The 25809-nt window shown below is 43.5% G+C and overlaps 1 protein-coding gene across 15 annotated transcripts in view; it reads left to right on the forward strand.

Annotated features, from left to right (window-relative positions):
• Positions 1-25809, forward strand: part of LOC132398296 (zinc finger protein 521) — a 475733-nt gene that overhangs the window by 96878 nt on the left and 353046 nt on the right. For 5 of the 15 annotated variants that reach the window (XM_059977555.1, XM_059977546.1, XM_059977539.1 and 2 more), the window contains one exon: positions 4962-5043. The exons of 9 other annotated variants lie outside the window; for them this stretch is intronic. In XM_059977555.1, coding sequence (XP_059833538.1) covers positions 4962-5043 — 82 coding nt within the window. Of the gene's footprint in view, positions 1-4961; positions 5044-6876; positions 7309-25809 lie in introns of those variants that run through there. One more of the 15 variants, XM_059977608.1, reaches the window with a different exon arrangement.

Consider the following 25809-nt stretch of genomic DNA (forward strand, 5'->3'; position numbering starts at 1 on the left):
GCTAAAATGCTTCATTTTTTTTCACAATGTAGACACCCTCTCTTCCCCCTGTTGTAAATACTGCAGACATTGACCTGAGCAGTTCACCCTGGTTTGAAGACCTGCAAGATATATAAATTGCATATTTAAGGCAGAGCGCTCACCATTGTAATTTTAGAAGTGTTTATTCATCTGGAATGTATTAGAAATGTGATTAATGATATGGAGACATCTGCTCTTTTACACAGTGTCTGACTCTATGAGTTCCTTTTGTTGGCAATTGTAATTGGAAACCACAACTCAAATGCCAATAGTTGTGAGTCGAGCCTTGTCATTTCTGTTCCTACTTCCACAAGTTATTAATGAATTGGATTGAGTAAACGTTGAATGCAGAGTGCTGAAGCACATGACATTTTCTTGCGCCAGTGGAAAAAAAATACTGGCTGTGGTTTGCAAGCAGCACAGTGGCCTTGACGACAAGACAGATAATCAATTCTCTGCTACTCTCAACTGCAGATCAAGGAAGATAATTGTAGTCTTACTTCATCATCGCAGAGTGGCAAATTACCGCAGAAAGCAAGAAAAAAAGGGAATTTGAAACTTAATTAACATCCACGGCTACTGTGTGAAGTTAACAGTGCTGCTTATGGAGAGATAAGAAGCAGGCAGGAGTTACCATCCAGGACACATTGTGGGATGACTTGGGCAGCGGTTTAATAGAACAGTACAGGCTCTTTGGCCCTCAATTTTGTGCCAAGCTCATTAAGCTAGTGACACCTAATCCCTTCTGTCTGTGCCTTTTCCATATTCCTGGCACTATCTGCCTGCCCTCTCACACCCCTCCTCGGTACACCAATCACCTCAGAATCCTACTCACACTCCCCTTCTCTTCGTTAAGTGCCATCTCGCCTCTCCCGCTTTCAGTTCTGATGCAAGATTTCAACCCATATGGTCACAACTCCTTCCCCATCTCACAAATCCAGCTCGATCTTCTGAGTTCCTTCGGCAGAATCTTTATTGGTCTATGTCCCTCTATCCACTGCATATTTAAGTAAGTCTGAGAGCCCCTTCGGCACATTTATTGTATTTGTCTCCACCACCACCTCTGGGAGTGCATTCCAGGCACCTTTCACATTCTGTGTTAAAAACCTGCCCTGCTCATTTCCTTTGAACTTACCCCCTCTCATCTTAAGTGCATGCCTTCTGGTATTTGATCTGAAATGCATGCCCTCTGGTGTTAGATTTAAAAATCAGATTAAATTATTAATAATTAGAGGCATTTTTTTACTTCAGTGAAGAAATCTTGCAAAGTGTTTGGGGAGGAATTTTTACAGATGTTAAGATGTCTGGGATGTGTTCTTGAATTAAACGTGACTGTTAACGTCAGCTTTCTCTTCTACCTATAGTGGGACCCCCCTGTTCTTAACACTGGTAGGAGAGTCCACTTCATGTTTGCTTTGACCTTGGTACAACAGCCAGCTCCCTCCCCCCACCAGTCCAGCTCCCGCTGCCCACTGCCCCAGATGTTAGGCCATAAAGCCACATGGCACAGAAACAGGCCTTTCGGCCCATTGAATCCATGCTGATTATCAACCACCTGCCTTCAATCCCATTTTGTTCTCACCACATTCTCACGGACTCCCCCCCCCCACCCCCTCCAAGAGTCCACCCCTCACCATCATCACAGCAGGGGGCAATTCATCAATGTCTTATTAACCCACTGATCCCATGCTTGTTTGGGATGTAGAAGGAAACCGGTGAACCCTGGGGAAACTCACACAATCACAGGGGGATGTGCATCTCCACACGGACAGTGCCCAAGGTCAGGATTGATCCTGTGTCTCTGGAGATGTTCTTTACTCTTTTATAGTCATTCAAGAGACATGGGCTTTATGGACTGAGCCAGCATATAATTGCCCATCGCTAGTTGCCCTTGAGAAGGCGGTGGTGAGCTGCCTTCTTGAACCACTGCTATCCGTGGGTGTGGGTATACCGTACCATATCTCTGGGTAGAAGTATGTTTTGGGACAAGGAACAGGATGTGCTTGCATTGCGATGTGGAACTCAGAGAGCTCCGAAGATCAGTTCTGAAGCTCGACTACTTGAGTGTCTGGGTAACAGCTCCATTTGTGGGAGTGAGGGTTTGCAATCTTGTTGCAAGCCTGCTTCATAAGAGAATGCAGATGCTGGAATCTACAGCAACATACAAACCTGCTGGAAGAACTCAATGTGTCGGACAGCATCTGTAGTGAGAAATGGACAGTTGATAGTTTTCGTCAATACCCTTCATTTGGATGATGACTCTTCATAGATGCTGCCTAACCCCTTTAGTTCTTGCAGCAGTTGTATAGTCATACAATCATAGAGTCATAGAACAATACAAGCCCTTCAGCCCATCTAACCCATGCTGCCCACAGTCACCACTCAGCTAGTCAAAATTTCCTGTGTTTGGACCATATGCCTCTAAGCCCCAACCCCTCCATTTGCTTCTTAAATGAGACTATTGTATCTGCCTCAACCACTTCCTCTGGCAGTTTATTCCATACACTCACAACCTTCTAGGTGAAAAAAAATTACCCCTCGAGTACCCTTTAGAATTTTCCCTTTTAATTTTAAACTTTTGTCACCTTAAACTTTAGATGTTCGTATACTGGGGAATAATCTGTTACCATCCACCTTGTCTAACTCTCATAATTTTAAATATTTCTATGTGGTCAGCCCCCATTCTCCTACATTCCAGGGAATAGGGACCTAGCCCGGCCTCTCCTTATAACTTAGTCCCGGTAACAATCTTGTCAATCTTTTTTGCCCTCTTTCCCTCTAACAAGGTGGCCAAAATGGTCTACAGTCAGGTAGAAAGAAGAAATCTAAGTAACTATTGCTTTAGTTTTTTTGTTAATGCAAACCTCGGATGACTGGAAGTGTTTGGGAGTCGGGAGGGTGAAGGGGAGAGTGAGAGGGATGTGGTTCGACATGTTCAGTAGGTAACATTAATTAGAAACTGATATATTTGTATTTCAATATGCTGCTGTGCAGTTCCACTGAATCTTATTGCTGTCCATGAACACTAATCAGCTGTCCTCTCCAATTACCGGAGCAGGGACATGTTGGTGCAAAAACGTTCGTTATCTTTAATACTCTTTTTGCAAATTACAATCTGTGCACAGCTGTGTCATTTCCTGCTGAGTATGGCTGACTCTGTCCTGGTCTGAGGATCGTGGGACTGTGTGCTTCTGCAATCCCCCAATAACTTCTCACCTTGGTCCCTACACAGATCTATCCCCTCTCCTTCAAACATTCTTCCGCCTGCACCCAGAATCCTCCGAAAACTCTCCTCACCTATATACCCTAACCTAACTGGACACTCTCTGATCTGTGGAAGCTTTAGAGAGGGTGCAGAGAAACTTACCAGCTTACTGCCTGGATTAGAAAATATGCCTTTTGAGGAAATTTTGCATGAACAAGGACTTTTCTTTTTGGAGTGACAGAGAATGTGAGATGCATTGATGGAAGTGTATTAGATTTATGACAGGCATAGATAGAGTGGACAGCCAGCACCTTTTCTCCAGGGTGGCAATGGCCAATACCACAGGGCATCCTTTTAAGGTAATCAGAGAAAATTTAATGGATATGTCAGAGGTAGATTTTTACACAGACCCTGGAGTGTACTGCTGGGGTGATGGTAGAGGCTGATACAATAGGGCATTTAAGAATGTTAGAAAAGAGAAATGCAGGGTTATGGATGATGTAGGAGGGAAGGGTTGGATTGATTGTGGAGTAAATATACAAAGGAGAGCATAACATTGTAGGCCTTAAGACCTGTACTGTTCCATGTTCTACGTTTATAAAATGACAGTATTCCCAAGAATGGACAGACGCACCCTGGTTAGGCTTCAGGTGGGGCAAAATGTACCCCTAAGGTTACTCCATTGCAGAAAAGATGTGCACTGGAGAGGCTGCAGAAGAGTTTTGTCTAGAGGCTGCTGGGGCTGGAAAATTAGAGAACTACAGTTGTACTGCACAGAAACAGACCATTCAGCCCACCATCTCCATGCTGGCTGTCAAGTTTTAAGTTTCAAGCATCAAGGTTCCCAACTGCTGCAAGAGGGCAACAATCATACCAGTGCCCAAGAAGAGCAGGGTGAGCTGCCTCAGTGACTGTCACCCAGTGGCACTGTGATGAAGTGCTTTGAGAGGTTGGTGATGGCCAGAATCAACTCCTGCCTAAGCAAGGACATGGACCTGCTGCAATTTGCCTATTGCCACAAAAGGTCTACAGTGGGTACAATCTCACTGGCTCTCCATTCGGCCTTGGATCACCTGAACTATAGCAATATCTACATCAGGCTGCTGTTTATTGATTACAGCTCAGCATTCAACACAGTCATACCGTCAGTACTAATCATCAAACTGCAAAACCTGGACTTCTGTACCTTCCTTTACAACTAGATCCTTTCCTCATCAGGAAACCAGTCATTGCAGATTGGAAATAACATCTCCTCCTCCCAGACAGTCAACTCGGGTGCATCTCAAGGATGCCTACTTAGCCCACCGCTCTGCTCTCTCTGCACTTACAACTATGTGGCCAGGCACAGCTCAAACGTCATCTATAAATTTGCCAGAGACTCAAATATTGTTGATAAAATGTCAGATGGTGATGAGGAGGCATACAGGAGTGAGATAGATCAGCTGATTGAGTGGTGTTGCAACAACAACCTTACACTCAATGTCAGTAAGACCAAGGAATGGATTGTGGACTTCAGGAAGGGGAAGTCAAGGGAATACACACTATTCCTCATCAGAGGATCAGTAGTAGAACATGGGTGAGCAGTTTCAAGTTTCTGGGTGTCAACATCTCTGAAGATCTATCCTGGGCCCAACATATTGATGCAATTACAAAAAAAGACTTGACAACGGCTATATTTCATTAGGGGTTTAAGGAGAGTTGGTATGTCACTAAAGACTATCACATATTTCCACAGATGTACCATGAAGAGCATTCTAACCGGTTACATCATCATCTGGTATGGAGTGACTCACTGCACAGGACTGGAAAAAGCTGCAGTAAGTTGTAAACTCAGCTAGCTTCATCACAGGCACTTGCCTCCCCAGCACTGAGGACATCTTCAAAAGGTGATGCTGCAAAAATGTGGCATCCATCTTTCAGGACTTCCATCATTCTGGACATGTCGTCTCATTGCTACCATCAAGGAGCCTGAAGACACACACTCAACATTTTAGGAACAGCTACTTCCCCTCCACTATCAAATTTCTGAATGAATCATGTACATGACCTCATGTTTTTCTTTCATTTTTTTGGTCTGTTTTTGAATGGGTTACTTAATTATATACACACATATATAAATATATACACACACACACATATATTTCTTATTGTAATTTATAGTTCTTTATTATTATGTATTGCAATGTACTGCTGCCGCAAAACAACAAATTTGCCGAGGTATGCCGATGATATTAAACCTGTTTCAGGTTCTGAAGTACCACCTATTTCAATCCCTTTTTCCAGTACTTGGTCTATAATCTTCTCTTACATGAAGGTTCCTGAATCACTAAGAACGGGTCTTTAGGCTCCAGTACCTCCTTCTGAATGGTGGTAATGAGAAGAGAGCATGCCCTGAATAGTAAGGATCCTTAACAATGGATGCAGCTTTCCTGACGCACTGCCTCTTAAAGATGTCCTTAAATAAGCTTCTGTCCTCAGTAGGGGGTCAGTAATGGAAAAGGTTACTAGTTTCAAATCCTGGGCCCAACTCATCAGTGCAATCATGAAGAAGGCACACGAGCACCTCTATCTTGTTAGGAATTTGAGGAGGTTTGGTACGTCTTGCAAATTTCTATAGATGTACAGTGGAGAGCGTTCAGACTAGTTATGTCACAGTCTGGTATGGAGCCTCCAATGCACAGGATCACGAGAGACTTGCAGAGGGTTGTATCAATTCCTTGGTATTGCTGAAATTGAGTGCAAGGTTGTTTCTGTGACACTACTCAACCAGCCAATCCAGTATCTCACTACTATATGCCTTCTCTGAGATTCTGCCAACAGCATTGGTGTTACCAGCAAATTTAGAGATGACATTCGAGTTGTGCATAGCCACTTGGTCATGAGTGTAGAGAGAGTAGAATAGTGGGATAAGCATGCACCCTTACAGTCAGAGCACAGAAACAGGTCAAAATGTTAGTTCGCCTAGTCCCGTTGATTTGCACCTGAACCATAGCTCTCCATATCTTTCCCATCCATGTTCTTACATAAACTCTCTTAAATGATACAATTGAACCCACATCCACCACCTCTGGGGCAGCTTGTTCAAAACTCCTACCCCCCTCTGTGTCCAGAAGTTTCTCCTCAGGCTCCCTTTAAATATTTCACCTTTAACCCTAAACTATAACCTCTATTTATTCCTAGTCTCACCCAAGCTCAGGGAAAGATCTGCATGTATTTACTCTATCAATACCCTTCATGAGCGTGTATACAGTACCTCTATAAAACATCCCCTCAATCTCAATCCATTTAGCCTTTTCCTATAACTCAGGTCCTCAAGTCCTAGCAATATCCTTGTAAAATTTCTCTGGCTCTTTCAAGCTTTCTCAGTGGGTATGTGACCAGAACGGCACACAATACTCCAAATACCGCCTCACCAGTGTCTTATACAACGTACCATGACAACTCCTGCACTCAGTGCCCTGATTTATGAAGGCCAGTGTGCCAAAACGTCTCTTTACAGCCCTATCTGCCTGTGATGCCACTTTCAAGGAACTATCAGTCTACCCTTTGCTCTACCGCACTCCTCAGTGCTCTACCTGCAGGTGCATCTGTATTGACTGTCAGCAAGGAGGAGGTGTTATCACTGATCCACAGTGACTACCATTAATGTGCATATGGAAAAACAGAGGAATAAATTCAGCTGCAGATGCTGGAATCTGAATCAAAGGCAGAAAATGGTGGGAGATCTCAGCCAATCGGTTTCTGGTGGTGGGTGTGGAAGACGGTGTTGTGTCAGCCATGATTTGTACCTGACTGTGACTGAGCACAGGGACACATTAGCATTCACTCTCAACGTAGTTTTCAGCCGAGTAGTCGGTGATCTGTCTGAAACTGTAGCGAGGTAGTTTGCTTCATAACCTGCTGTTGGGAGACATGCATGAGTGAGCTAGCCTGACTTGCACTCCATAATCCCTCCATGGTTTTCTCTCTGAAGGGGTGACTCCGGACAATCCACTGTGCTGGTTGGTGCCCTGCCCTCTCTCTGCACAGGGACCAGACACACAGACTGACCAGCCCTGCTCTCTTACTGCTGATGGTGTCAGGTCAGACAAAGCAGTTTCTAGTTTGCATTAAACTCTTTGTATTTCCTTGCTGATGTGTCTGTTGGAAATATATTGGAATTTAAAATGTTTTAATTAGGACATTCACACAGAGGGAAACCTGGAGTTCCTCCAACAGTTGTTTTTTTTTGCTCTGGAGTCCAGTATCTTGTGTCTTTGTCTGTAGGGTTAGACTGAGGTGTCTGTTCCATTCGGTCATTTGCTGCTTCAGAGTGCGTACCACTAGGCTCACATACAGCTTTTATCCAGCTACTAACAGACTCTTGAATGGACCTTCTGTACGATAAACTCTTGATTTTGCAGTCTATCTCGTCACTGTTACTGTCTGACTGCACTGTATTTCCTCTGTCATTGTAACATTATGTTCTGCATTTTATTTTCTTTTTTACTACCTCAATATGCGTATATATGAATGATCAGTCTGGATGACATACAAAAGCTGTAGCTTTTTGCATGTAACACCAATAAACCACTTACCAATTACCAACATCCCCATATCTACCCTGATACCCGCCCCCCATGGATCTTATGTCTCAATAAGGTCATTCTTCTAAACTTTGATGAATATTGATCCAACCTCCCTTAATCGGACAATCGGCCCATCCCAGAAATAGACCTGGTGAGTCTCCTTTGAACTGTCTCAGTGCTATTACATCCTTTTTTTAGGTAATCTCTACTCATGTTGTCACACGCTCAGATGCTGTTTGTCTCCAAGCCCTGGTCTCACCCTGTGTCCTGGATGGGCAATGCTTCTCTGCTACATTCTTGTTTTCCCTTTCTTCTCTGGCCTTTCTATGCTTCCTCAATCCCCTGGTGATGCCTCCAAGCTCTTCCAAGCCTGCCTTCTTGATCCCCATCAAGGGTTCTGGAATTCCCTTGCTAACCGTCTTTTATCTGCCTCAATAGAAATGCTTGACATGTTGACATTTCTTCAGAGCCACTTGGAACATTTTTCTCAATTTGTTGCATTTAAAAATCTCCTGCCCTACCTCATGTCTGTAGGATGTGCCTTGTATGTTAAATTTATATTAATTTAAGTACTAACTTACTGTATTTATCATGTTTGTAAGCACTGTGCTGCTGCTGCAATATATTTTCACAGTATTATTTCCTGTGACAATAAACTTGAACTGGAATTGCTGATATGTCAGTTTTCCTCCAAGAAGAGGCAGATCACACTAAAGGCAATGGATCAATGACCATCAGCTCCAGCGTGTTGTGGCATGTGTGTGTGTGTGCAGGAATCTGAGTGAGTTTGGAGTGAACATATGATGTTCATCTGACAAGCAAGACCAGCAGTGGGTGACCTTGAGTTGAGAGACATGTTCATTCAGGGGAGCAGATGGGCAACAGGCCCTTTTAAACATAGAGGAGATCTATGAGACTGTCCATTAAGTGACAGGACTGGAAAAAGTGGAGGTGAGTTCTCTACTTGGACATTAGGAATTGAAATTGGATTTACTTTATAATTGTCACATATACCAAAATACAGTGAAAAAAACGAGAGTTTGCCTTACATCCTGACAGATCATTCCATAAAGATGTATACTGATGTTGTAAAAATGAAAATAAAATGATGTCACAGTTACAGAGAAAGTGCAAGGGCCACAGGAGGGAGACTGAAAAATCTTTCAGTTTATACGAGGTGCGTCCACAAATCTAATAGTGGGAGAGAAGCTGTCCTTCAACCTTATGGTAGGTGCTTTCACACTTTGGTATCTTCTGCCCAACAGGGGCAGAAGAGAGAATGACTGGGGTGAGATGGGTCCCTGATTGTGATGGCTGCCTTTTCTGAGGCAGTGAGAAGTGCAGACAGAGTCGATGGAGGGGAGGCTGTTTTCCATGATGTGCCGAGCAGTTTGTTGCATTCACGGGCTGAGCCATGGTCATACCAAACCGTGCTACATCTAGATAGGATGCTTCCTGTGTGCATTTGTAAAGATTGATGAGTCACTGTGCCAAATTTCCTTTGGCTTCTAAGGCACTGGTGTGCTTTCTTGATCTTAGCGTCCATGTGGCTGTACCAAATCAAACTGTTGGTGATGCTTTCACTGAGAAACTTGAAGCTGTCAACCATCTCCACCTCAGCACCATTGGCACATCTAGGCCAGTGATCCTACCCACTTGCTGATGTCGGTGTCCCTTGTCTGCCCGTAAGTCTGCCCCACCACTTAATAAGGTTATGGCTGATTTGATTGTAACTTCATCTTTACCTGCCCAGATAACCCTGCAACCTTTGACCCCTTGCTTGTAACTTTCTATATACCTCTGTCTCTGTAGTATTCAACATTTTTGCCTTTTTGAGGAGGAGAGTTCTGGAGGCTCTCTGCCTTAGTCAAATCAAGCAGAGTTTATTGTGATGTGCGCAAGTACACAAGTACATGAGGTATAGGTACAATGAAAATCTTGTTTGCAGCATCATCATAGCTATCGACATCACACAGAATATAAATTAGCATATGTTATACATAAATTATACAATTCTGTTTTGAGATACAGCCGGTAACAGGCCCTTCTGGCCAAATGAGCCCATGCTGACCAACTAACCCTTGTGACCAATTAACCTACTAGCCCCTGTGTCTTTGCAACGTGGGAGGAAACTGGAGATCAGGAGGAAACCCACGTGGTCATGGGAAGAACATACAAGCACCTCACACACAGCAGCGGGAACCGTGCCTGGATCGCTAATCTCTGTGCTACTGTGCTGCCCCTGAGACAGTGAAAGGTAAAAAAACAGACACAATTCGAGATAAGTCTACAATAGTGCAAAAGGTCCTGAGGTAAGGTTAGAGTTGTGCAAGTCAGATTAAGAAACTGACAGTTATAGGGAAGTAACTGTTCCTAAACCTGGTGGAGAGGGACTTCAAACTTCTGTACCTCCTGCCTGATGGTAACACTGAGAAGAGGACATGGCCCGAATGGTAGAGTTGATGATAGATGTCACATTCTTGATGCTTCCTATAGATCCAATCAATGGTGGGGAGGACAGCCCCTGTTTTTGAATAGTGAACCCCTGGTCCTAGAGTCTCCCACAAGAGAAAACAGCCTCTCTAATTCTACCCCATCAAGACCCTTCAGGATATTAAAATAGAGTCATTGAGAGGTACACCATGCAAATAAGCCCTTCAGCCCACTGAGCACATGCTGACCATCAACCATCTATCTGCACTGATCCTCTATTAATCCCATTTTTATTCCCCTTACGGACCCACCAACTCACACACTGATAGATTCCAGGTGCATTCTACCACAACCAATTAATTTACTGACCACACACCACTGTTCTCCATTTCCCCTCCCACCCTCTCCTTCTGCCTCTCTTGCTCTCATCCTCTCTCTCACTCTCTCGCTCAGCTTCAAGTGTCATTCAACCATACATGATACAGCCGAATCAAACAGTGTTACTCCGAGGCCAAGGTGCAAAACACTGTACCAACAGTCATACAATACAGAAGGCACATAGAGCACACATAAGAAAGCAGTAAAATACAGTCACACAGAATATACAGTATAGTCCAAGTCCCTGAGTCCATGAATATTTCAGCAGTCTGTAGTCAAACACAATACAGCCTGTCTTCTGCCGGCCGAGCGAACACTGGAGGCAGTACCAATGCCACGCCGCACTGTTCGCGCTAGTGGAGACTCTGAAGCCTCCCCCTAGGCAGTCGCAAACAGGCAACACTGCCATACAGTCTCCGCACCTCCCCCCCCCAACCGCCGTCATCAATAAACCAATGAATCGGACTTGCAACATTCCACACCAACGTCCAACAGGGTCTTGCCATCATAAGAAAAGTGACTAAGATGATCTGTTGCTGTTAGACTGTACGCCTCCGTCACGCATTGATGCCTCCCTGCTACAGGAAGTATCACGATCCACACTAAGTCCAGCTCTTCAGTTTCTCCGGCAATAAGCAACTTGCTGATGGGGTAGACCTGCAGTGCTTGAATTTCTTAATGTCCAGCAGGGCCTTGCGATCATAAAAAGAGACAATAACACCTTTGGTTGACCCCGTAGAAAGCACACTGACATCTTGCTCTCCCCAAACTCCTCTCTCCCTCTCTTCTTCTCCCCTTCTGTCTCCTTCCTCCCTCCCCCTCCCTCTCTCTCTCTCCCCCTCTCCCCCTCCCCTCTGTCTCTCTCCTCCCCTCTTCCCCCACTTGCTCTCTCCCCCTCCCCTCTCTCCCTGTCTCCCTCTCTCTCTCTCTCTCTCTCTCTCTCCCCCCCTCTTCCTCTCCCTCCCCTCTCCCTGCCCCACCCCACTTCTGCTGGGCACAATTGCAGTCTGTCCAAACATCCCTCATGAAACTTTTCACCCATTTCATGGATCGTGAAACTTGCCCTATCCATGGGTCCCACATCGGCCTTATGAGTCAGGTCAGAGTCCCACGGAATGAGGGTTCCGAGTGACCGCCTCGGGAGAAGATGACCCTCGAATTAGAGCACGTAGGTAGCAGACTGTGGAAGAGTTCTAATATTGGAATAAAGATGCAGCATTACCTTTTCAGAGTTTGGTTTTGACAAGGATACCTCATGTTGTGAGGTAGTGTGTGCAAGCTGTACACAACTTCCATTGTCCCTGAAAAGAATAAATAATGCTAAACTGTTTATTTAAAATACTGAATGACTGGTTTTACTGGAGAAGAGGATCTTCCCTAAGGGGCCATGTGTGTATCGTATAGGAAACATCTGTTCGTTGAAGAGTTAAAAGTTAAATGAGATGTTATGCAGATTTAAATTTTTTAAATGCTTTGAAAGTGGCCTGCTAAGGTCAAACAAAAGGGCTAAAGTCTGTCGCGACTGGAAAATCCACCATCCTTTGCTTTCAAGTCGTGGCAGGGGGATTAGAGGATTTTGTTACTGAGTGGCATTTGACACAGCTGCTAAGTCCTGGCTTGGAATCTCCCGGCCTCAATTCCAGCTGGCATTTCCCCTCCTCAGACCCCCAGGGGCCCCTGTGTGAGGTCAAACCTACCGTGCAACGGGGCAGATCATTTTCTGGGAATCTGGGCAGGGTGCGTCCCCCGAGCCAGCAATTCCCCTGCTGGACTGACTCTGCACATGTGGAGTTAGGCTGGGATTCTGTTTTTCCACATTGTGTGCTTCCCGATCATCCCAGGGCAGTAGGAAATAACCCAGGGCAGTGACTCAACTCCCCAACCTTCTGAAGGCCAGGAATTCCAGCTTGCTCACAAAACACAGTTTCAGATAAGCAGTCATTCCAGCCTTCGATCTCACAGTTCCAGCACTCGAAAGGAACACGCACAAAATGCTGGAGGAACTCAACAAGTCAGGCAGCGTCTATGGAGGCAAGTAGACAGTTGATGTTTTGGAGCAGGACTCTACATCAAGGTTCCTCTCTCCATCATTGTCCTGACGAAGGGTCTCGACCCGAAACGTCGACTGTACTTCTTCCTACAGATACTGCCTGGCCTGCTGCGTTCCACCAGCATTTTGTGTGAGTTGTTCCCCCTCCAAAGTTGCTGCCTCACTTGCTGAGTTCATCCAGCATTCCTCAATGTTTGCAGCGTCTGTAGAATCTCCTGTGTTTATGAATTCTAGCACTTTATATTTCATAATGCCATAAGACATAGGAGCAGGATTGGGCCATTCGGCTCATCGACTGTGCTCCACCTTTCAATTATGGCTGTTTTTCCCTCTTCTCTCAACCCCATTCCTCCACCTTCACCCCTTAACCCCAGCCCACCAGTCAAAACCTAACAACCTCTGCCTTTAAATAGTGACTTAGTCAGAGTCGTATATCACAGGAACAGACCCAACTGGTCCATAGAGACCAAGATGTCTATCTAGGCTAGTCCCACTTGCCTGCATTTGGCCCATATCCCTCCATCATCAGGTTTCTGAACAGTCCATGAAGCCATGAACATTACTTCATTATTCCATTTTTTGCACTGGTTAACATTGTGGCCGAAGGGCCTGTATTGTGCTGTAGATTTTCTATGCTCCTATGTTTGTCACATAGTAATTTTATGTATTTGCACTGTACGACTGCCACAAAATAAAAGAAAAATCATGTCATATTAGACAGTGATAATAAACCTGATTCTGATTCTGAAACCTTTCTAACCATGTATCTTTAAAAATGTTAATGTACAGTACCTGCCCAATCCACCCCGTCTGGTATTATTTAAGAAGCACTAGGATAGGTACCCTGGGGAAAACAATACCATGGTAGCATGGACTGGTTGGGCTGAAGGGCCTGTATTTGTGTTGTATTAGATTTTCCCAGTTCTAGTGAAGGGTCACTGACATTCAGTGTTCTTCTCTCCCCACTGATGCTGCTTGACTTTCTGAGAGCTTTCAAGTTTTGTTTTGTTGTTACACAACGCACACAAAATGCTGGAGGAACTTTAGCAGGCCAGGCAGCATCTACAGAAAAGAGTAAACAGTTTCGGGCTGAGACTCTTCATCAGGACTGGAAATAGAGATCTCCTGTTTTGTTTTTACCTCTGATTTCTGCCATCTGCATTATTTAGCATTTAGATTCCTCTGAACACAATTTTCCACATTAGAACATTGATTCCTTTATCCTACTCTCCGAGCAAGGAACTGGGATTATCCACATCTGTTTTTATCATTGCTGGCTTTGGCTACCATCTCTATGATAGTAATCGTATGATTACTCACTGTGCCAATAAGTATATGGAGAGGAGAACCATGTTTCCTTATATCATGCAATAAGGCCTTTTGGCCCATCTAACTTACACTGGTTCACAGATCAATCCCAATCCCCAACAATTTCCCTGGTAGATGTCAGCCGGTATGTTCAGGCAAAATAGTCACACTGAGTGTCACTTAGTTTGGCACTGGTGGAAGGTTAGTTGATCTGGGGGATCTGGAACAGGCAAAGTAAATTAGCCAGCTTGTTATTACTTTGTGCCTTATTGTTTCCCTGTACTGTACTTTCTTTGTAACCAACGGTATATTCTGCATTCTGTTATTGTTTTCCTTTGTACTACCTCAGTGCATGGTTGTTATGAGTTAATCTGTATGAACAGTAAGCTAGACATGTTCTTCAGTACATGTGACCATAATAAACCAATTTATCATTTACCAATTTATAGAACCATTTTCTTAAGCCACCTGTGTTAGTACAACGTCTGATCCTGGGAACTTATCTCATGAATTTCTTTTAAGCTGTCTTTAGTGTTGGTGTATCTTTTTGTCAATATAGGGACCAGAATTGTGACAGCACTCCAGGTGTGCCTCACAACTGTTGATTAAGGAAAATATTGAGGCAGAAGAGAGAGGATAGCGTGGAACAACCAAGGTCGGATTCTATCTGCTTAGAGTTAAATGACAACAGGGGTGTGATTACACTATTGGGAACATTTTACAGGCCACTGGCTACAAAAAGAACAAATATATTTATTATCAAAGTACATATATGTCACCATATTCAACCCTGAGATTGATTTTCCTGGGGGCGTACACAGTAACTCCAAGAAACACAATAGAGTCAGTGGAAGACAGCACCCAACAACCAGTGTGCAAAGGACAACAAACTGCAAATATGGAAGGGAAAAAGTAATAATAAATAAATATCGAGAACATGAGGTGAAGAGATCTTGAAAGATGAAGAGTCCTTGAAAGTCCTAGAAAGGATGTTGAAAGCAACTTGATAGGCAAGTTACTCAGATGTGCAAAACCCTAGAGTATTGATAATGGGGTGGATTTTAGCTCCCCAAGCATTGGCCAATGTCACTGCATCATAAGGGGCAAAGGAAGAGAAGAATTTATGAAGTGTGGCCAATTTTCTTATCTTTCTGGCTCAGCAAGGAAGGTAGCATTGCTGGTCTTGGTTCTGGAAAATGAGGCAGAGTGGACGATCATGTAACAACGGGGAACAATAGGAAACAGTGATCATGATATTATAAAAGCTTAGAATAAAGATTAAAGCATAAAGATCATAAAAATTAGCTTTATTTGTCACATGCACCCTGAAACATTGAAGCATACAGTGAAATGCGTTGTTAGAGTCAGTGACCTTGGTAAGTTGGAACCAGAGCTTATTAGGGGAAACTTTAAATGAACAATGGGAAGTTTTCAATGTGGAGATGTGTTAGATGCAGTGGAGATATGAGAGACTGCAGATGCTGGCATCCTGGAGCAGCAAACGGTCTGTAGGAGGAACTCAGTGGCTCAAGCAGCCTCTGTGTTTGGAAAGAATTTGAAATGTCCTGACGCAGGGTTTCAACCAGAAACAACAACAGTTCATCCCTCCACCCAGAGATGCCGCTCGGCCCTCTGAGTTCCTCCAGCAGGTTTTTTGTTGCTACCATCTGGGGCGCAGGGTCAGGAAGTGTTAGCCCGGTCATTCTGGAAGAACCTAAAGATAAAATAGAGCAGGAAACCTGAGGATATGACAAGTCGCAAGCTGTTAATATCAGTGAGCAGAAGATTCTGACTGAAGGCTCTGAGGGTAAGACAAAAAAGAAGTAACAGGAACAATGTGAGAACAAAAGGAAAGGTTGGCAGCAAATTTATGAAGGAATCCAAAAATAGTCCTTAGGCAAATGAACAGGAAAAGGGAAAGTAGGAACTCAAAGATCAGAAGGGAAAGAGACAACAAGAGGGAGGCCCTAAGTGGGTGCCTCAGTCTTCACTCAGGCAGGTGATGAGGCTGGAGTCTCAATGAAGGAAGATTTGGTCAGAGCTCTGAATGGATTAAAAATGGATCATGTGAGTTTGGAATTAGAATTGGTTCATTATGGTAAGATGTACCAAGGTGCAGTGAGAAGCTTGTCTTGCATACTGTTCATTTAGATCAGATTACGTAATACACGGTGCATTGAGGTAGTACAAGGAGAGATGACATCAATTTTGAATATCTTCACAGTTGCAGAGTAAGTGGAGTACAGGTAAACAATAAAGTACTAGATTGTGAGGTCAAGAGTCTGACTTTTTGTACCAGGGAACTATTTAATAGTCTCATAATAGTGGGGTAGAAGTTGTCCTTGAGCCTGGTGGCTGGTGCATTCAGGTTTAGTAGCCTTATGGGGGGTGAGAGAAGAGAGAATGTCTGCAATGGGTGGGGTTTTGATTATTCTGGCTGCTTCGCTGCGGCAGTGAGAAGTGTAGAGAAAGCTTGCTTTCTGAGATGGGCTGAGCTGTGCCCATGACTCTGCAGTTTCTTACATCAGTAGTTTCTTGTGTTAGTAGACTGACCACAATTAACATGGGTAAATCACCTGGACTACATGGGATTCATCCCAGGTTACTGAGGCTGTAGCCCTAATATTCCAGACATTGATAGGTTTGGGATGGTACCTGGGAAGTGGAAACATGTAGATGTTACAAAGAAACACCCTGTCCAAAGTAATCCAGTAACTATAGATCAGTGAGTTGAATCTGGGCAATGAGGTATTTCTGAGAAACAATAACCAAGGACAGAATCAGCAGTTAAGTGGACAAGTGTGAATTAATTCAGGAAAGGCAGGATCGATTTGTTGAAGGTAAATCATGTATATTATTCTAACAGAGAATTTAAATGTCGATGAGGAAAATGAAGTTGATGTAGTATATAGGAACTTTCAAAAGATATTTAATAAGGTTACACACAATAGACTCAAAACTGAAGCCCTTGGAATAACAGCAATGATAGGAACTTATCTGAATAACAGGAAATATGAAGTAATAGCAGTTACTTTTGGATTGGCAGAAGTTCCCTCAGGATTGGTGTGCAGACCTCACCACTTTTAAGGCTTGGCCTCAACATTGTACATGCCTCAACCTTAGGAATGAGTGAACTGTGAAGAGAAGGGAAGTAGTCTCTGGCAGATTGGGGGTGGTGGAATGGGTCCTAGGTGGAATTTACCAGTTTCAGAGAGTTGTGACGAATGTGCAGTAGAGAGCATCCCAACGAGCTACATTGCTGTGTGGTATGGAAGCTGCACTGTGACAGACAGGAAGGCCAACACATCACTGGCACCAGCCTACAAGGACACAAATATAGAAAGGTGTTGGAAAAGGATGACTAACATCATAACCAATCTCTCTCACCCTGCTCATGGACTGTTTATCCCTCTCCCATCAGGGAGATTGCAATGTGGACCACCAGACTCAGAAACAGTTATGTTCCCCAAGCAGTAAGGCTGATCAACTCCTCCACCCAACCACCATTACTTTATCATTTCCTGTCAGTCACCTTATATACAGACACGCTTTTGCCGAGTGTCACTGATGTCTGTATATATAAGCTCTCTTACGTATTTATACTTTTTGTTTTTATTATTATTGTGCTCTTTATCTGATTGCGTTTTTTTTGTGCTGCGTCATATCCAGAGTAACAATTATTTTGTTCTCTTTTACACTTATGTACTGGAAGTGACATTAAACAATATTAATTGAATATTAATTAATTGAATCTCGCGAATACAGCCCAGTCTATCACAAAAACCAGCCTTCGCTCTGTGAACTCTGTCTGCACTTCCTAACATATTGAAAGGCCCCACCCATCCTGGACATCCTTATTTCCCCATCCTTCAGGCAGAAGGTACAAAAGTTTGAAAACACATACCACCAGGCTCAAAAACAACTTCTATCTCCCTGTAATAAGACTATTGAATGGATTTCTTGAACAATAAAGATGGACTCCTGACCTCACAATCTACTTCATCATGGCCCTTGTACCTTATAGTCTGCCTACACTGCACTTTCTTTGTAACTGTAATTATGAATGTAAGTAGCAGGAGATGGCTGTTCAGCCCCTTGTGAATTCAGATTCAGATTATTGTCATTTAGAAACCACAAATGCAATGCAGTTAAAAAAATGAGACAACGTTCCTCCAGAATGCTATCACAAAAGCATATGACAAAACAGACTACACCAGAAAATCCACATAATCTTTGGTAATCCCCAAATCCAGAGTCCGGAGAGGCTGCTGCGTATTAATATCGAGCTACCGTCTTAGCGCGTTCCCCGGAAAGGAGCTCCAAATCCACCAGTCAAACAAGACCAAAAACTAAAGCTACAAGACCTGCACAAAACCACATAGTTACAACAGTGCAAACAATAGCATAATTGATAAAAAAAAACAGACTATGGGCACAGTAAAAATAATCCAAGATGTTAAAGGACTGTAAGTTCAAAAGAAATCACCACAGTTTCCACAAGTTCTAGGGTCCCGACAGACTAGCCATCCCACGCTGGCCGCAGAAAGGAGTACCCCCGCTATGGACTTCCAAGGCACCGCCTGACTCAGCCTCGCAGACGCAGCACACACTGAAAGCGACCTGAGTCTGTCGAAAGGTCTCCGAGTCCGTCAAACCTCCGAGCCGATGACCATCCCCTCCAGCACAGCTTCTCTGAGCACCATCCTCTGCCGAGCGTATTAAGACAGCCCCGCCAACGGTCATCGGCAACGCGACCCCGAGGACTGGGGGCCTGTTCTTCCCAGCAGAGTCCCAGACCTCACAGCAGCAGCAGCAATGAAGAAGGTCTTCCTGGAATTTCCCGATGTTTCTCCGTGCTTCCACATCCGTTTTCAATCGATTATGATTGCGCATGGCATCCCACTTCACAAATAACAGATAATCAGTTCTGGAGTGGCGGCTGCAAGCTGCGTCACGCCACCATCTTGAATCATATGAATGCTCTACAATTCAGTTAATCTTCTACTGAAGCACTATTTTACAACACCAATCACATCTTTCTTCATCCTCTTAATATTTGTGGATATATTTCCTTAAAACACTCAGTGATTGAGCCTCCACAGCTTGAGCAACAGACATAAAATGCTGGAGGAGTTCAGCAGGTCAGGCAGCATCATTGGGGGGAAATAAACTGTCAATATTTTGGGCTGAGACCCTTCATCAGGACTGGAAAGGAAGGGGGCAAAAGCTAGAACAAGAAGGTGGGAGAATGGGAGGAGGACAAGCTGCAGTTTATTGGTGAGAGCAGGTGAAGAGGAAGGTGAGTGGGTGGGGGAAAGGGTGATGAAGTAAGAAGCTGGGAGGTGATAGGTGGAAGAGGTAAAGGGCTGAATAAGATGGAATCTGATAGGAGAGGACAGTGGATCATGCAAGAAAGGGAAGGAGGAGCAGCACCAGAGGGAGGTGATGGGCAGCTGAGGAGAAGAGAGGGGTTGAGATGGTAACCAGAATGAAGAACAGAAAGAGAGAGAAAGGGGGAGGAGGAGAAATTAAAAGTTAGAGAAATTGATGTTCCTGCCATCTGGTACAGAACAGTTCAGACCCTTCGGCCAAACTTTAGTGTGTCAACCTTTTAACCTACTTCAAAGTCAATCTAACCCTTCCCTCCCAAATAGCCCTCCATTTTTCCTTCATCCATATTTCTCTCTGAGTCTTTTAAATATTCCTGCTGTATCAGTCTCTGTCACCAACCCCGGCAATGAATTCTATGCACCCACTACACTGTGTAAAAAAACCTACCTATGACAACCCCACATACTTTCCTTTAATCTCCTTTAAATTACACCCCCTGGTATTAGCCATTTCTACCCTTGGATAAAGACGCTGTCTATCCATTCACCCCTGTTTATTCTACCCCAGATTCTATTACTATCTACACAGTGAGGGGGGTAGCACAGTGGCCAATTACCCAACTGACCTGCCCATCTTTGGGATGTGGGAGAAAACTGGAGCACTGGGGGGTGGGGGAGCCCACAGAGTAATATGGAGAATGTGAATCCTCCACACACACAGTGGCTGAGATCAGGACTGAACCTGAACCGAAAGGGAGCAGCTCTACCAGCATCACCACCTCATGTCGCTCTAGCCTACAATGCCCCACCACCCACACAATTCACACTTTCGGTTTCATACAGCATGGAAATTGGCCTTAGGCCCAACTGGTCGATGTTGACCTAGATAGCCCATCAAAGCTAGTCCCTTTTGCCAGCATTTTGCCCATAACCCTCTAAAGCTATCCCATCCATGTAGCTTATTCACCTGCCTTTTAATATTGTTCCTCTTTCAACCATTTCCCCTGGGAGCTCATTCCATAGAGACACCACCCTTGGTGTAAAAAAGTTGCTCCACAAGTTCCTCTTAAATCTTTCCACTCTCGCCTGCTGTTTCACCAGCTTTCTCCCATCTGTTCCACATATCTTGTGTCATTGCCTGTTCCTTCTCTGTGCCCCTGCCCACCCCTTCCTCTCAAACTCATGTCTCACTTAATCTCCAAACTTCCCTGTTCTGTTTTTATCTCGGACACCGTGACAATATCTTTCTAAGGGTTGAACTAGCAGTGCAGTGCAGGAGATTAACATTCGTTACCAGAGATGCAGGTCAACCACGGAAGATTGGCTACTGCTGTGCATTTGCCTTGATAAGTTTTAAAGAAAGCATTCAGTGCTAATTCCCACCGAGCTTTAACCTTGGCAAGTCTCCGCTGGGACTGTTAGCTCTTCCTGTGAATGTCTGAAAAGCTATTACTTTCATGATAAGATGAGTTGTGTTTCCAAGAATGTTGGGCTGAATCTAGGCCAGCTGCCTGATAGATTGTGGTGGGATGTCTTCTGGTCTTAGACTGGAGTTGTTGTTGACACTGTAGTACAGATCTGCAGTAACTGTAGTAGGTGTGTGAAGTTTTTTTTTCTAAAAGTAATTGTTTAATACCAGAAAATTCAGGAGTTATTCAGCACGCCAGTCATTGTTACACTTCCCTACACATTTTCACACTGGCTCTCTCCTCTTTACAGAGTCATAGAGTCATGCAGGTTCTTCAGCCCAGCTAGTCCATGCTAGCCAATGTTCCCATCCAAGCTTATCCCATTTACCTGCACTTGGCCCAGATCCCACTAAACTTGTAGATCCAACCTATTTTGGGTTACTACCCACTTGGCTCCCAGACCCTACTTCTAGTGCCCTCTCCCTTTCCACCTATTACATTAAAACTATAAATAATTTTGATTTACGATACACAGTGAAAGAAAATAGGAACTGCAAATTCAAAGTAGTGACAAATAATTGCAAAAATATTCAAATCTATTCAGATCCACAAATAGAATTATTCATTTCTATAATTACAGTAAAAACTATTTTCATCAACAATTGTAGAGCATGCATTAGTTGTCCAACTATTCACTGCTTACTTGCTTTTTCACCCTTCATTGAGATGGATGGGCTTGGATCAGTGATACCAGCTTCTCAACATCAGACTGAATATCACTCAGGAGTCTCAGATCCCCATGTTCAATAATTTGCAGTCTGTTTCATTGCTTTGAAAAAAGTTTGGCGACTGCACTGAAACCGTGCTCCACTAAATATGATGTTGGAAAAGCAATAAAGAACATCTTGACCTTTTTTCCACAGTGCAGGATAACGTTCAGAGATTTCTTATTGCAAATAAAAAGTCTTAATTTGATTTTTTGAACCTCGGCTTCAGCTCAAAGTCATTTTGTAGTGAGATCAGTTTTTCCTCCATCCTTCCTGTTAATTCCTCATTACAAGTGTTCAGGAAAGGATTTATTACCCAATCTGGAATTTGGATCCTGAAATCTCTCTGGCATGTCTTTATGCAGCTCACCAAGGTAGGGGACAGTATACTTGAAGATGATCATCTGGTGTTCTTTCTTTCTCTTCTGACTCAGAGAGGCTCAGGAATTGGAAAAGGTCACAATAGCCAAGGTTGGGTTAAAATGGAGATGACTGATTTGACTTTGATAAGATTCACATAATTTCCTAGCAGTTGAAGATTGATTTCATTAAACTTGGCAAACAATTCTGATAAATAAGCAATGTCATGCCTAATATTCTTGAGTTGATTATTGAATGAAGCATGTGAGTCTTCAAAGACGCTTATCATAGTTTCAAAAAGCACATAAAAGCATTGCAGGCGGTGCCCTTTTGAGAGCTATCTGACTTCTGTGTGCAACAGCAAGCGTTCAAACTGTTCATCATTCTCAATACTAAGCTCTTGAAATAGTTGAGAATTGAGAGCTTGGGACTTGATTTTATTTGCCGCTGTGATAACAGTATTTAATGATTTGTGCAGCTGATCACTTAGATTTTTTTACAGCAAGATATTGTCTGTGAATTACACAACAGACACATTAGCTGCTGTTAGTAGCTTGATGCTGGTATAAATCCATATGTCAGATACTCCACACTATACTGTCTGCACTTCTTTTCCATTTGGTCTGTTTCTGCCATTTTCATTTGGATTAATGACCACGGTCAATTACCTGTTGTTTAAGTCCAACCTCAAACACTGCGATCAATAAAGGGGAAAGTTATGGCATCATAATAGCTCAGGCAGAACCTGACTGTCTGTCTGAAGGTACTAAAGTGGGGCAGCAATATCTCGGATGGGCCATGGTCTAGAGAAATGTGATTTAGACCATTCGGAAGGGCAGAGTCTAACCTTTAACCCATTGACCTCCATAATCTAATTCATAGGAATTGCCATCACTATGTGGTTAGAGTATGGGAATCGTATTAGTTAACACTGTACTACAGTAGTGAATGGCAATAATGCCTGAGATGGGCCTGAAATAGCACAATTCTTCAGCTCAGGTTTCTCATGATATGTCAAATACAGAAATGTCACATTGCTTTTCACGAATTATAATGCACTTTGAGCAAAGTCTAAGAGAACGGTGGGTTAGCAAGGGATGAGGTGATTATGCAATCCTTGTAATCAATTATGAGGCAAAGAGGATCAAATACTTACTATAAGTAATTAATTTCTTAAATCCCTCAGCTGCCTCCTGTATCTTTATTGGCTGCTTAGAAACTCCTGCCTGCAGAATGGCAATATTGGCCACTTTGGGAACCACTGCTCTAAACATTTCTTATCCATATACATAGCTATCCAAGTATCATTAATGTTTATTTTTAATCAGTTTATGTTTATTTGTATTTTCAGAATGTCTTTGACAAGGTGCCACACATGGGGCTATTTAACAAGATAAGAGCATGTGGTATTACAGGAAAGATAATAGCATGGATAGAGGATTGGCGGACGGGCAGGAGGCAAGGTGTGGGAATAAAGGGGGCCTTTTCTGGTTGGCTGCTGGTGATTAGTGGTGTTCCTCAGGTGTCTGCATTGGCACCACCTCTCTTCATGTTGTATGTCAATGATTTGGATGAAGGATTTGATAGCTTTGTGGCCAGATTTGTGAATGATACAAAGATAAGTGGAGGGGCAAAGAGTGTTGCGGAAGCAGGGAGTCTGCAGAAGGACTTAAGCAGAGTATGAGAATGGGCGAAGAAGTAGCAGACCGAATATAGTGTAGGGAAGTGTATAGCCATACACATCGGTAGAAGGAATAAAGGCATAGACTATTTTCTAACCAGGGAGAAAATTCAAAAATTGGACATGGAAAAGGACTTGGGAGTCCCAATGCAGGATTCCCTGAAGGTCAACTTGCAGGTTGAATCAGTGGTGAGGAAATCAAATGCAATGTTGACATTCATTTTGAGAGGACTAGAATAGGAAAGCTAGGATGTAGTGTTGAGGCTTTATAAGACATTGATCAGATTGCATTTAGAGTATTGTGAACAGTTTGGGCCCCCTTATTGAAGATGTTCTGGCATTCGAAAAGGTCCAAAAATGATTTTGGGAATGAAAGGTTTAATGTATGAAGAGTGTTTGATGGTTCTGGGCTTGAACTCACTGGAGTTTAGTCAATGAAGAGGGATTTCATTGAAACCTATTGAAGATTGAAAGGACTAGATAGAGTGGATGTGGAAAGAATGTTTCCCATCTTGGAGGGGTCTAGGGTCAGAGGGCACAGCCCCAGAATGAACAACGTCCTTTTAGAACAGAGTTGAGGAGGAATTTCTTTAACCAGAGGGTAGGGAATCTGTGGATTTCATTGCCTGCTGTGGAGGCCAAGTCATTTAGTATATTTAAAGCAGAGGTAGATAGGTTCTTGATTAGTTAGGGCATCAATTGTTACAGAGAGAAGGCAGGAGGATGGGGTCGAGAGGGAAAATAAATCACACATGATGGAATGGTGGAGCAGATCCAAAGGGGCAAATGGCCTATTTCTGCTCCTATGTTTTACGGTGTGAAATGTTGGAACTGGATTTGGAATTAGAATTGGTTTATTATTGTTACATGTACAGGTTCCAAGATAGACTGAAAAACTTGAATTGCTCCTTTCAATATTGATAAAATCATTCCAAAGTGCTCTGAGATAGCACATGGTAGGACAATAGAGAGTGTAGAATGAAACAGCTACAGTGGAAGTGCAGTCCAGGTGAGGAGTAAGGTACAAGATCAGAACAAGGTAAACACAGCAGAAGCTCAAGGGAGATCTGAGAGAAATTCTTAAGATTATGAAAAGAATAGATGTCCAGCAAAGACAGACAGCTGGTATCTTTTACCAGGGACAAAATATCTCAAACGAGAGGGCATGCATTTAAGATGAGAGGGGAAAGTTGAAAGGAAATGTGCATGGCAGGTTTTTTTTTACACAAAGAGTGGTGCTTGCCTGCAGTGCACTGCCAGGGTTGTTGCTGGAGGTAGAGATTGCAGAGGTATTTAAGAGGCTCTAGATTTTATTTATTTATGTAGTGATATAGCACGGAGTAGTTCATTTGAGCCACACTGCCCCAGAAACCCCACAACCCCTATTAACCATTACCTAATCATGGGGCAATTTACAATGACCAATTAACCTACCTACTATCACAAACAAGAGAAAATCTGCAGATGTTGGAAATCCAAGCAAAACACGTAAAATGCTGGAGGAACTCAGCAGGCCAGGCAGTATCTATGGAAAAGGGTACAATCGACGTTTTGGGTCGAGAGCTCCCGGGGAAACCCCATGCATTCCACAGGGAGGATGTACAGAAACTCCGTACAGAAAGGCGCTGGAATTGAACTCTGAATTCCGGAACACTGTGAGATGTAGTAGCGTTGTGCTAATCGCTAGGCTACCGTGGCGCCCATATAGGCACATGGATGGTAGTGCTGGCAGGAAGGAGTGGTTTTGTTAATTTGGCTTGGTACAGCAACTGCTCTGTACGTGACCGTGTGAAACTGAAGAATGTGTGGACAGAGTTCAGGGCATCATGGAAACCAGCCTCCCCTCTATGGACTCTGTCTGCATTTCTCACTGCCTTAGTAAAGCAGCTAAGATAATCAAAGACCCTATTCACCCCACACATTCTCTCTTCTCCCTTCTTCCATCAGGCAAAGATACAAAAGCCTAAAAGCATGTACCACCAGGCTCAAGGACAACTTCTGTCCTGCTGTTATCAGACTCTTGAATGTACTTGTACAATAAGGACCTCACAATCTATCTCATTATGATCTTACACTTTATCGTTTACCTGCACTGCACTTTCTCTGCAGCTTTTACACTTTATTCTGCATTGTTATTGTTTTACCTCGATGGCTCTCAGCATACAGTGTAATGATTTGATCTGTATAGACAGAAGGCCGGAAAAGATTTTCACTGTATCTTGGTACATGTGACAATGATAAACCAAACCCAAGCTGTTTAGGGCTAAAGAGCCTGTTGCTGTGCTGCCTTGTACGTTCT

Source organism: Hypanus sabinus, chromosome 1, assembly GCF_030144855.1.
Source record: "Hypanus sabinus isolate sHypSab1 chromosome 1, sHypSab1.hap1, whole genome shotgun sequence".
NCBI classification, from domain to species: domain Eukaryota; kingdom Metazoa; phylum Chordata; class Chondrichthyes; order Myliobatiformes; family Dasyatidae; genus Hypanus; species Hypanus sabinus.